At 34.2% G+C, this 13,193-nt stretch overlaps 1 protein-coding gene across 4 annotated transcripts in view; it reads left to right on the forward strand.

The window, feature by feature from the left end:
- The window catches only part of LOC108971996 (venom dipeptidyl peptidase 4), a 115,666-nt gene extending 103,761 nt beyond the window's left edge, over positions 1-11,905 (forward strand). For 3 of the 4 annotated variants that reach the window (XM_018938400.1, XM_018938402.1, XM_018938403.1), the window contains 11 exons: positions 7,531-7,782; positions 7,849-7,926; positions 7,989-8,057; positions 8,125-8,775; positions 8,841-9,186; positions 9,264-9,377; positions 9,442-9,662; positions 9,751-9,920; positions 9,996-10,156; positions 10,251-10,456; positions 11,695-11,905. In XM_018938400.1, coding sequence (XP_018793945.1) covers positions 7,531-7,782; positions 7,849-7,926; positions 7,989-8,057; positions 8,125-8,775; positions 8,841-9,186; positions 9,264-9,377; positions 9,442-9,662; positions 9,751-9,920; positions 9,996-10,156; positions 10,251-10,456; positions 11,695-11,817 — 2,391 coding nt within the window. In that variant the 3' untranslated portion in view covers positions 11,818-11,905. The remainder of the gene's footprint in view (positions 1-7,530; positions 7,783-7,848; positions 7,927-7,988; positions 8,058-8,124; positions 8,776-8,840; positions 9,187-9,263; positions 9,378-9,441; positions 9,663-9,750; positions 9,921-9,995; positions 10,157-10,250; positions 10,457-11,694) is intronic. The other variant, XM_018938401.1, reaches the window with a different exon arrangement.
- Positions 11,906-13,193: the final 1,288 nt, after the last annotated feature.

The following is a 13,193-nucleotide window of genomic DNA, read 5'->3' on the forward strand; positions in this document are numbered from 1 at the left end:
TATTCCTTACCTTTGACACCCACCAAATATCGAAAATATGCTCAGCCAATTGTTGCCTACATTTCGGCGCATTGTCCACAGCCTGAAAAAAGATTGAAGCAAAGTTAAAAAACAGCCAAAAGCAATTTTTAATAAAAATTTAATTAAAATTATTGCATTGAAAATATTAGTAATTAGTTTTTACTCAGAAAATGGTATAAAAAGGTTATGCGTGCATACGTCCATAAAAATTGAGAGAATTTAAAACTACRAGCAAAGAAATATTTTAAAAAGAGGTGATAAAAGAAAGCATTTTTTTATTTTTATTATCCATCATCCCATAACATTTGTTTATTTACATTTATTTGAAGAATATACAAAATAAATTTAAAACAGAAATCATTATTGTCCACGGTAGTTGGCGCAGATTGTGKKKTCTCYCTTTTTGGATTGGGTAGAGCACATTTAATTTCCAATAGTCGGGCATGCTGTCGTTMTGCTTTATTTTTATCGATTAGGGAATCCTGGTGTTAAAACAGTAGAAATKTGGTTGCGAGGTAAAATTCTTGAATCAGTGACAAAATTATATAATAATATATACAAGTATATAAGTTTGAGAATTACTTAATTTCACTGCAGTGCTAGCACTTTGCCACAAATTTAGTTTTACACCGCGTTAGCATTTCTCARGCGTATGTTCCTTCTCTTACATATGTTAGGCATACCTGTATATTTGCATATGAATGCATGATGATTTAGTACTTCGTGGCAWGTAAATGTGTTTAGTAATTCTACATACTCCTACCAACTTCGCGTGATATATACACTTGCACCTACAACTGTGCAACCACACCGCTTTTAGTTATGCAAACTTATGCGTTATTTTATTTTTATCAACGGCATAAAAAATGTCTCCAACTTCTGAAGTATCCGAAGTACCCATGTGACTGGCTCTTYACTATTTGCCGCAAAACTCGTGTTTTTCTGCCTTTTGTGGCAAGTTTACAAAGCGCTCCAGCCCGGTTGGCACGCAGCAGCTGTGGCGATTACTTTGTGTGCGGTAGTTTTACAAATGCTGATATGTTTTTATATCAATCTCTGAATGTGTGTGTGTGAAGTTTACATAGCAAATATGTCCTCTTTTGCACTATCTTCCACGATTTTTCCTTTGTTTTGTTAGTGTGTAGGTAGTAGGTTTATCAGTGACTTGCTAATACACTGTGGTTATTATATATACCATACATATAATATACATATATCTCAAGCCTTTTTATACCCAAAATGTATATATTAAGTTTCCTTTGAAATTAAATTCCTTTGAAGAATTTATATAAATTATGAGCGTGACGAACCGAGTCGATTTAGCCATGACCTCTGTCTATACGAGAACTGGTCTCTTAATTTTCGAGATATCGRTCCGAAATTTTGCACACGTCCTTTTCTGCTCAAGAAGCTGTTCACCTGTCAGAACTGCCGATATCGGACCACTATAGCGTATAGCTTCCATACAAACTGAACGATCGGAATCAAGTGCTTGTATAGCTTACATTTTACAAGATATATTCACGAAATTTGGCAGAGATCATCATCTGAGCTACTTCTACAATTTCCACAGAAACTGTTAATATTGGCCTATTATACCATATAGAAATTGTTGAGATCGGCCTACTATAGCATACTACTGTCATACATACGGACCGATCGAATTCTGGAAAAAGTTCCTTTTATGTGRAATAATCCACATGTAGAGGATATTATAACTTCGATGCAGCCAAAGTWAACATTTTTCCTGTTATTCACTTTCTTCGCTTTACTATTGCTCTTGTCAGTCATGTCTTCATCCCACGCAATTTTGCTCACTGTTTATTCAATTTTCGTTTTGCCATAAAAAGGTGTCAGCGCACAATCCCATTCAGCTTTACGGGTTTTCCTACAAATAAGTTGGCAATATATACATACATGCATACCATATATTTTCTTGAATCTGTTTATATACACATGTATACATATATGAACATGCGCATATATTTTATGCTGAGATTTGTACATCTTGTCACAGTTTTGTGTCGAACAAATGTATTTTGGGGTTTAACTGCTTGCGGCCAAATATGTGTATGTACTATAAACTACTCGGCCACATATATGTACGTGTGTATGGTATAAAATTTACACACGTGTTATAGTTTCTTTAGTTTGAAGTTTATGATGTTTTGCTTTCGCCTCCATTTRGCAGCGCGCAATCTGATTTTGCACTTGTGAACCTTAAACAGGTAAACAAGATTAGATGGCTTACATTCAAATACTTRCCGACATTCTTACTTATASAGTTGTAGAATATGCATTGTGTGCCTTATGCTGCTTGCAACGTATGTGAGCAGCAAMAATTTTATGGCAGAAACTTGAGCAATATTTTTTCGCCGTCAACAGAAAGCCTCTATGGAGTAAACAAGTATATTTATGAAGTTCTAAACTGAAGTAAACCCGCCTTCAAATTGTGATTGGAAAATATATTTTGAACCTATATAAGGAACTACTTTTGCAGTTGGCTTTAACCCGAATCTCCTGAACACATAACATCCTTACCGTTTYAATAAATATATGGTAAAATGTATAGTTGTCCTTTGATAATAATTTCCTGAGTTTTGCCTTCGCCTTCCTGCTTGTTTTACTCACTAGTTCCCAGAAGTTCCTCAAAACTGAGCACATAATCTCCTTTTTGTATGATAAATAAATGCAAATGTCTTCAGTGGTCCCTTAAATCATGAATATCTCACTCAAATCTGTCATTAGCAGACATGTTAATAACCTGCAGGGGTGCCCAATTGTCTTCTTGTTTGGATTGCATACTAACAAAGCGAGTTCAGACTARAGTGCCAGGTTTTCCATCCTTTAAGACAAACCTTAGCTCATTTCTCCCTTATGAGTAGCTGGAGTTTCGAACTGTCATAAATATTTCCWCTAACCTAAAAAGTATATAAAACCAGTAGCGGATCCAGAATTTCTTACAGGGAGGGAAGGGGGTTCCCGGTTTTGTTTGGTTTTCCTTCCAGCATATTCTTATTATTGAGATTATTTCGTAAATTCTTCTGAATTCGAATTAAAATCGCCAATTTTAAAACACAAAAATACCCCTGTGATCGGTTTTGCAATATCAATGTACGACTTAAATATTCAGAAATAGATGTAGAATATATTTATTTTAATAGTAATCTCTGTTCTTGATACCCAAGACCACAACCCACACCTCCGTGAATCCGCCACTGATTAATGTTTCAAAATAAGCTCATAACTTGAACATTTAGAAAACAAGCGAACAGATATTTCCTTCAATAACAACCTYAATGGTGTTTGATTTGTATATTGGAAAGTTAAAGACTTATACAAGCTGCAAAATTTGTATTATGTATTAAGCAGGCGTGTTTATACTCCGAATTCACACAAACTATAATATAAAAATGGTAAGCTACTGTTATCTAACAAATTTGTTTAAAACTGCTACAGCGGGTCCGGAGATATGTGATTTCAACTTTAAACGAACCTTACCTAACCTACAAAACCAACTTTAATGTTAATTTATAGTATATATAATCTAACAGAAAACCAATTTTCTAACATTAAGCCACAACATTCCAAGACTAATAATCCACAATCATCTAGAAACAATCGCTTTAATGTGTGTGTATAAACTTTTATCAATTTACAAGAATACCAAAGCCAGCCGAGCATGTAAAGGTGCGGTTCGGTGATTATCCACCCACCGCTATTTTGAAAGTTTACTCTCCATTAGGATCATATTTTCATATACTTTTTTTTTTTTTTTGTATATTTTTTGTTATCTAAAGCCAGGAGCGTACAGATTATGCGTACGTGAGCAGCATAAGCAACAAGCGTAGGAGATAGTTGAGGCGCTGCTACACACACAGTCACCACAATGAAAAATATACACGTCTGCCACAATGAAGTAAGAAAAGTATTTACTTAGGTAATAACAAATTCTAAGCAGACACTGGTTTAATGCCAACAAATTACTTATGTAAGAAACGAAAATAAAAGTTATTTACGCGCAGTAAGTACAGTGGGGCGCTAAAGGAGGTTTGAGTGGTTTAACGGCTAAAAAATGCACGCCATACAAATTAGAAGTTATGCCGGCAACGGATTTGGTGATTATGCACATTTTCGAACTAACAAGGAGCGTGCATATAGAAATTTACTTTATATACTATCACACATTTATTTTACATAATCAATTCACAAACTTTTTCCACCACTTCTTTGAACTTTTTATGATTTGCCGAAATTTACTGTGCACATTGAACATTTTTTTGTAAAGATTCATGAAAAGCAAACCTTGATAGCAACGCTTTACTTGTGCACGTGACCTTCATTTATAGAAAAAGACATTCAAAGCAAGATTTTAACAATTACTATCATCGATATGCGACCAGTTTTACGCTTTTGACAGAGCTTTATGATATATTTGGTAATTTTTTACACTCTTTTGTAAACAAATGCCAATTGTTGGCGATTCAGCGCACATTCAGCGATTTCGTGTACTTAATTGGAATTGTAAAGACATCAATTGAACGCAGTTATGTAAAAATGTGTCAGTTAAGTGTAATTCAGGTCAATTCTGCCAATATATTTTGAGTATAAGAAAACAAATCAACATTAATAATCATCATAAACAACAATTAAGCRCAAATATATAAAATTGTGCCACTTTAATATTATTCAGCTCAATTCAGCAAATATATTTTGACAATTAATGAAAAAAATATTAGTATGAACTAACTTTGAACACAAATCCTAAGAAATTAAATAAGYCATTATTCAGCACCTCTTATATTAGAAATTATTGAAAATATTAAATTAATATACGAACACATTAATTGATAAGGGAACAACAACTATCCGGACTTTTAAGACRTTTTGGCTTATAACAAATTATTCAGCTGTATATATTTTGTGTTTAGTAAGTGCAATCAGATTTATAAATTTTGCTCCCATTCAGCGGCATTCAAAACTATTAAGCTTAATTCAATCCAATTCAGCACCATTCAGCTGAAATTTATATCCGTTTTCTGTATTTAAACCACTTTTTTCGATGTTAATATTAAATTTAGCGCTGTTAAAAAATCTATTGAATTTTTTTTTAATTTTTAGTGACATTCTGTGCTATGTAGCTCAATCCAGCACAATTCAGCGGAACTTAATATTCATTTCCTGTACTTAAACCACTTTTCTTCGCTAGCAATAGTACATTCAGCGCAGTTGAAAATTTATATGAACAAAATTTTAATTTTTTTTTTTCTTTAAACTGTTGAAATTGAACATTTTGCTAAAGAAATAATATTCAACATGCTACAAGCGTATATTTATGTGAAATTGGAACTAATAAAAACAATTCAGCGGCATTAATTTCAGTTTGCAATGCACGTTTGAGTAATTGAAAGCAACGGACAGTGTTTTTAATAAAAATAATTAAAAAGAAATATTCAGCTCAAATTCAGTTAGCATTTTATGCATTCAGCTTATTGCGCTGAGCAATAAAGTGTGTATTTATCGCGCTTTAATTGTATTCAGCGTCTTTTTGCTGCCACTGAGTTTCTCAACTTGCAAGCAGCGTGAATTTACAATTAAATTCACTTAAAACTAACAACTTTCACAGCAAAAAAAAGCACATGCTTATCTCTGTACTTCGGGCTATGCACGAATTTACATGCAACCGAACTGACAAGTTTGTCGCRTACATAAATTCATTGTCGATTGCATAAACTTGCTTGCTTGCGGTCTTGTGGTCAGTGTTTGCCGCAAGTGAAGCAATATGCATTGTATATGCCACTTGAGTAGCACTATGCTTGCATGCAAGTAACCGGATAATGACTTGGCACACACACAAACGAAGGGAGAATRCGCTRCAATTTATTTTTGTTTACACGCTCATTTATTTACAACTTGCCACTCACTTTCTCCAAAAATCAATTGCACATAAATACGCACATACATCTGTGTGTGTTTGAATACCTTTAACATTGGTATCGGTATCTTGCATTCGCCACTCGCATGCCAACCAGTCACTCAACTTAATGCACTGCTCGGTTGCGCATGCGCAAACAATTCATTGACCGTCGTCGCCCAATGCAGCATTGCTACAATGCACAAACGTTTGTAAAATATGCAAAGCAGCCAATTGGCCGTCACGCTTGAAAGTTGAATGGTGGCACGCCACTTCAATGGCCACTGCCATACAAACATATATAATTTTAGTATGAAGTAGCGTTGTGTACGTGCAACGAATGTCAATGTTGCTTGGCTTCTTCTTTGATCGAACGAGTCTACATTTTCGTGAAATTCATTTGTCACATTTCCGTTGTACTTTAGACATTGCTTCCGTAAAGCAAACCAAATAACGCGTAGCAGTAAATATGCTTATTTATTTTATTGCAATGACTTAAGTSGCCCATTGATGGGTCGAGTAAAGATCRTTTTAAKGTTTAACGGAAGATAAGCTTTACTTGTTTTGCTTTTTTCAATCGGAAGGAAGAGCAAACCCATTCTGAGTCATTACTCTATATCATTCARAAGCAGTCACTTTCTCTCAGCTTCTAGTAATCYAAAAGCATATGTTAGGTTAGGTTGGATTGAGAGGTCGATCCTAACAGTGTTCTCACTTGGACAGCGTGAAACACCGCTCGCTTGTGGTACCTAACAACTCCTATATACTGTATCATTAGATCCTTACAAATCGACTAAGCTATTTGAGCCTATTACAAATTTGTTGACTCCTAAAAGCACAGACTGTATAACAGAGGATTGAATCTTTCCACCTCACATTTCTCCWTACAACTTAGACAACTAGCGTTTGACAAGGATTGTAGCCTTACCGCTTGTCTATGGGCAGAACACACTTCGCAGCACAGTGGCTTCAAAAATAGAAATTCAAAAAGATAAATTTCTGTTTGAACTAGTGGAGTAATGTGTGTCAGTTTTCCTCGACTTTTTTTTTTTTTTTTTTGCTAAAAACTGAACTCACATCATCCCGTGATCACCTTATTCGCCTGATTTGGCTCCTTGCGACTTCTGGTTATTCAGAAAATCCAAAAGACCAATGCGAGGAYGCTGTTTTGACGCGATTGAGGAGATAAAAACTGAAACGAACAAGACCCTAAAGGCTATGCCGGAAAACCCTTTGACAAAAATTGCATTYTATCGGACATGGATTACTATGAAGCAGACAAAATCGAAATGGAAGAGTTAATAAAGTAATTGCATTTCATACACAAATGCACACTACTTTTTAATCACATTGTTATATATTGTTGATGTAATGAATCCAAATATTCAAATATATATTGATTTCGTTATAATGGATTCAAATATTTTAAACTGAAAATTTGTTTCATATTTTTACTGTAACAACAAAAAATCGAATGGTTTCTCTAATTGCATTATAACTAAACTGAATTCCAATCGTCGTAACTACCTCAGAAAATAAAACAAACAAAAATCAGCTAAACACAAACTAAGTMTCTACCTTTTCGATATTTTTAGAATTTGGGCTACTCTCCGATGAAAATACGCAAATTGCGTATCATACTCGGCACCATCGCGGCGCTTGTGATTATTGCCCTACTCGCTGTGGCGTTAACGTTCATCATCAAAGCTGGGGATGATGATGATGTGACACCACAGGAAAATGATAATGGCCTACACTTGGATGAGGTCATTACCGGGGCATTATCAGCGCATCGCTTCAATGGTACATGGACGCCGCAATCGCGTATACTCTTCCGAGAAAACAATGTAAGCTATTTAATTTATATATAAGCGCTACTAGAGCGATGTAAGTAAGCCAAAATGCTACTAAAGAATCCACTTCAATTGCAGTCGATTGTCGAGTACGATGTGAAGACGAAAAAGAAACGAGTGCTGCTGTATGATGAGCACGTAAGTGGCAAAGAGTTTMAGAAATATTTTAATATATAAAACCGTTGATATAATTTTCACAGCGTCAATACTCGCTCTTCGAGATGTCCGCCGATCGTGAGCTGTTATTGTTGGCCAAAAATTTGTCCAAAGTAAGTTTTTGMGCATGCCACAAATWTTTTAGCGCTCTTCACAAACCCCCTTTCCTTTCCTTTGCAGTACTTCCGTCACAGCTTCTTTGCRCAGTACGACATTTACAACATCACATCCGGTCAAATACTGCCGCTGATGATCAATGGCGTGCAACAGCTGTTGCTCTTTRCGCAGTGGGCTCCCGTCGGYAACGGACTAATTATCAATTTCGAACGCAATCTTTACTATAAGCCAACCGCCTATGCGGAAGCAATTCCRCTGACAAGTGACGAGAATATCGCYATMTTGAATGGCATACCCGATTGGGTGTATGAAGAGGAGGTKTTTAGCACAAACATCGCTACCTGGTTCAATCCGACCGGCACACATATCGCATTCATCAAATTCGATGACTCACCAACACACGCCATCAGTTTGCCCATCTACGGTGAGGCGAACGAACCACGCTTTCAATATCCACTCACCAAATTTATACCGTATCCGAARGCGGGCACCTCGAATCCGCGTGTCAGTCTCTATACGGCCGATTTGGAGCGCGCGGCTAAAGGTAACGAGTTTCTCACGCAGATTCCGGTGCCCAGCTCGCTAAACACCGAGAACGACTATATCATCTCAGCGGTCGAATGGTTAGATAGTGAACGTGTGCTCTCGGTATGGATGAATCGCATACAAAATTTGGCATATCTGCAGGTGTTCGATGGTGTGCGTCGATTAGAGGTGGGTCAGAGCTCATATACAATATACTAGTACTACTACAAGCCATAATTCTCACAACTTTGCAGATTTATAATATCGAGTCGAAGACTGGTTGGGTAAATTTGTTCACACCACCCTTCAAGAACCGAGACGGTTCACGCATAGCCTTAGTACTGCCACAGCTGCAGGACGATCAGACATACTATCGTCAAATCTGCACACTGTCGACGAAAATGGCAGGTAGCGCTGTAGAAACACTAACAAAAGGTAAATTTGTTGTGGAAAGTATACTTCATTGGGATACGGCTAGCGATGTCATATTCTATATGGCTAATACCGAACAACAATCCCAAGTGGCGCATGTGTATGCGATCAAAGCAGAGACAGGCCGTACACCACAGTGCCTCACATGTGGGCTGCATGTATCGGGCGGTGAGTAAACTTCGAAATCATGTTGTGTATACGGATATATACCAACTGACTTAAATGTTATAACTTTAATTCGACAGACGTGCAGCAAACATACTATGAGGTGTCTTTCAGTCACGAACGCCAAATGGCGATCACTTCGGATGGTCCCGGCATACCGATGACTGTGCTATATGAATGGAACTGGGAAAATGGTAGGTTTATAACATTTTAAAATAGATACAGCAAGCAGTTTGAAACTCTTCTACCCTTACACAGATCAAGTGGTGCTTAAGAAGGTCATTGATTGGGAATTAAATACCGAACTACGTGCGAAACTGAAACTGAAAGCTATGCCCACCTATGAAATACATACCTTCCCGATAGCGGGAAACTTTACTGCCAAAGTGTTGCTACAATTGCCACCCAACCTCGATCGTAGTGGCAACACTAAATACCCCCTACTAGTGGACGTCTATGGTGGACCCGACTCTACCTCGGTATGCACATGAATATTTATGTTTTTTTTTTTTTTGTAAATTTTTTTGTGACCGTTGCTATTTTTTTCTTTACTCGTTACCATTGTAGGTGCTTGATCGTTGGATGATCGACTGGGGCACCTACCTCTCATCAAACCAGTCTGTGATTTATGCCAAGATTGACGGACGCGGATCTGGCTCACGTGGTGATAAACTATTGCATTCGATATATCTAAAATTGGGCACTTTAGAGATCACCGATCAAGTTGATGTAACCAGGTAGGAATGCTCTTTTTTCTATATACACATATGTACTATATATCTTCAATTTTTTTGTTTTGCATCACCTTCCAGACAACTGCAGCAGAAATTTTCATTTATCGATACCAATCACACAGGCATCTGGGGTTGGAGTTATGGCGGCTATGCGGCTGCCATGGCTCTGGCCAATGATGACAGTCAAGTTTTCCGTTGTGCCGCTTCTGTGGCACCAGTAACGGATTGGGCTTACTATGGTGAGTTTCAGTTGGCTATAACGGTGTTTTCTTTGTATTTTATAAAGCTGCGCTCTTTAAAATATTGTGTGCTCGCAATTGCTTGTCTTTGTAGACTCAATTTACACTGAACGCTATATGGGTCTGCCAAAAGTGAACGAAGCTGGTTACGCGAATTCTCAACTCACCACACGTGCACAACGTTTGCGTGGCAAGAAATTCATGCTGATCCACGGCACTCTAGATGACAACGTGCACTACCAACAAGCAATGGTTTTGGCAAAGAATTTGGAGAGATTTGATATCCTGTTCAAGCAAATAGTGAGTATCTTACCAAACTTTTAAATTTTTTGGAAATGTTCTTATGTGGTATAAGGAATCATAAGTATTAGAAGAGCTCAACTAGTCATCGTAAAAGCTCGGAATTCTAAAATTGTAGATTTTTTGAATATTATTTTTCAATTAATCTCTACAATCTTTTAAAAATGCAAGAACTCAGGGGTTGAACTTAACATTTCGAAAGTTTTTGACTCTATGAAAAATTTTTGAAAACTTTTAAGAGCTCCGAATTTAAATAAAAAAGGAAAAAAATATTGAAATATTTTGAAAATTACTAAGAATTCAAAAAAATTAGAGTATCTATTAAAAAAACTTTAAAAAAAAAAAATTTTGAAATTTTTCAAAATATGCAACCGAATTTCAAATTTTTAATATAAAAGGGTTTGAAAATTTTCAAAAATTCCAAATAAATTCTAAGTTTTAAAAAACAAAAAATGTAAAAAAAAGTTTTGAAAATAAAGCGATCCGAATTAGTTTTTTTGCTTATATAAGAAAATTAGAAAAGTTTGGAAATATTTTAGAATCCCAAATGAATTTTGAAGTATTCAACACAAATTTTAAAAAGTTTGAAAGTTATAAAGAATTGAAAATTAATTTTTAATTTAATATAAAACAAATTTAAAAATGTTTTGAAAATTTTTAAAAAATTTCAAATAAAATATTTAGTTTAGTTTTGAAAATATTTAAGAATCCCAAAAGAATTTTTAAGTATATAAAACACAAATTTTAAAAGTTTTGAAAATTATTAAGCTGAAAATTAGTTTTATGTAAAAACAAATTTGAAATTTTTTAAAAATTTTAAATTATATTTTTAGTGTTTTTGATTGAAAATGTTTTGAAAATTATTAAAAATTTTAAAATTAAATATTAAGTTTTAGTTTTTAGCTGATCAAAATTTTGATAATTTGTAATAATTTTAAATTTATATTTATTCAAAATTATTGTTCAATTCATGTATAAAATTCGGAAATGTTTTGAAAATTATTACAAATCAACTCATTTGCTAAATTTGTGAAAATAACTGAAAAATTGTAAGTCTTTTTTAAGGAATCCAAACAAAATTTTGAGTTCGTATTAAAAATTTTTAAAAAATTTGGAAAACTGTTATAATTCCAAATTAATTTTTAATATTATAGGAAAATATTAGTTATTTTTGAAAGTGAGTTATTTTCCGAAATTCACCCCTTTCTACCATCATCTCTTCCCACCACTCCTTGCAGAGCTACACCGACGAAGACCACAGCTTGGCATCAGTGCGCCCGCATTTATATCACTCGTTGGATCGCTTCTTCGGCGACTGTTTCGGCAACAAGCGCATGATGTCGCGCTGGAATGGCAAATGATTGTACCGTCATAATAGCAACAACAATAGCAAGAGGACGAACAAACAAGGTATATAGCGAAGGCAAAAAGCACGAAAAGAAAAGAAAACAGAAAGCTAATATCAGAGTCAGAAGGGAGACTCAACCACAGACAATATCGGTGTGARTTAAACTTGAAATTAATAATAATTAGAAAAAAACACAAACAACCAAGCACTAGCAGGTGAATAACACACYCAAAAGAAAGCACACCAATATGTGAAAAAATATTCGCAATTAAAAAAATGAAGCATATGCGTAGGCGAACGAATTTTTGTACTTAATAAACAGATGTAAGTGTAAGCAATTTTTTTTTTTAATTTTTAATTTTTAAAATATATAAAACATACATACATACATGCATACGTATATACATACATATATAGAAGAGCTGAGATAGCATTTAACTATTACTAGTGTCTCAAATTAACGCAACAACAAAATTAGAGCGCATTAACATGACTATTTACGCAAAATACATACATAGTTACATACACGCACACATACATAGGTGGCGATAAGGTTTAAAGTAGACAAATTTTATTAGTATTTAATAAAATTATTATAAATAGAATTAAGAGGAAGGAAAGCAAAAACAAGAAGAAAAAAATAGAAAAATAGAATTAAGGAATGCAAAAAAAAGAAAAAAACAGACAAAGAAACTTAGTTTCACATACAAAACGTTATGAAAAGAACATTTTAACATAAACACACAAAGAAAGGGCGATGAAAGTTTTTTTTTTTTAAATGTTTGGAAAACATGCAATTCCAAAACCAAAATTCACGTTTTATACACGTACATATGTATATGCAGACATATATACGCACACATAGTATATGGAAAACTTGTAGTTGTAGTTGGTAGAAATTAAACAATTTTTTTTTTTTTTTAATTTCGTAATGTTTTTTCGTTATTTATATAACATTTTGTCTTCCGTTAGTGTCAGTCTCAATTTTACWTGCTTTCATAGGTTTAGCAGCACACATAAACACTTATATATTTAAACTTAAATTTTTGTGGAAGGAATTAAAAATTTTATGAAAAGCTACAAATTTTGTTTAAAAAAACGCACACACCTTAAAACCTTTTTTGTTTTTTGAAAATTACAAATTTTTGTTAAAAAAAGCATACACTTTTAAACAAAAATGTTTCTTAAAATAATAATGGAAAAGTTTATTTAACAAAACAACCTTTTTAAAACAAATTGTTTAAAAATATTTTTTTGATTTGCTTTTTCTTTTTTTTTTTAGAAATTTTCTTAATATCTTTCTGTATATAGTAGCTTACAAACCAATTTACTAATTAGATTAAAAAAACTTTAATTTAAGTCAAATAAATATTAAACAATAGCGGCGCC

Source organism: Bactrocera latifrons, unplaced genomic scaffold, assembly GCF_001853355.1.
Source record: "Bactrocera latifrons isolate USDA-ARS-PBARC rearing strain unplaced genomic scaffold, ASM185335v1 scaffold_37, whole genome shotgun sequence".
NCBI classification, from domain to species: domain Eukaryota; kingdom Metazoa; phylum Arthropoda; class Insecta; order Diptera; family Tephritidae; genus Bactrocera; species Bactrocera latifrons.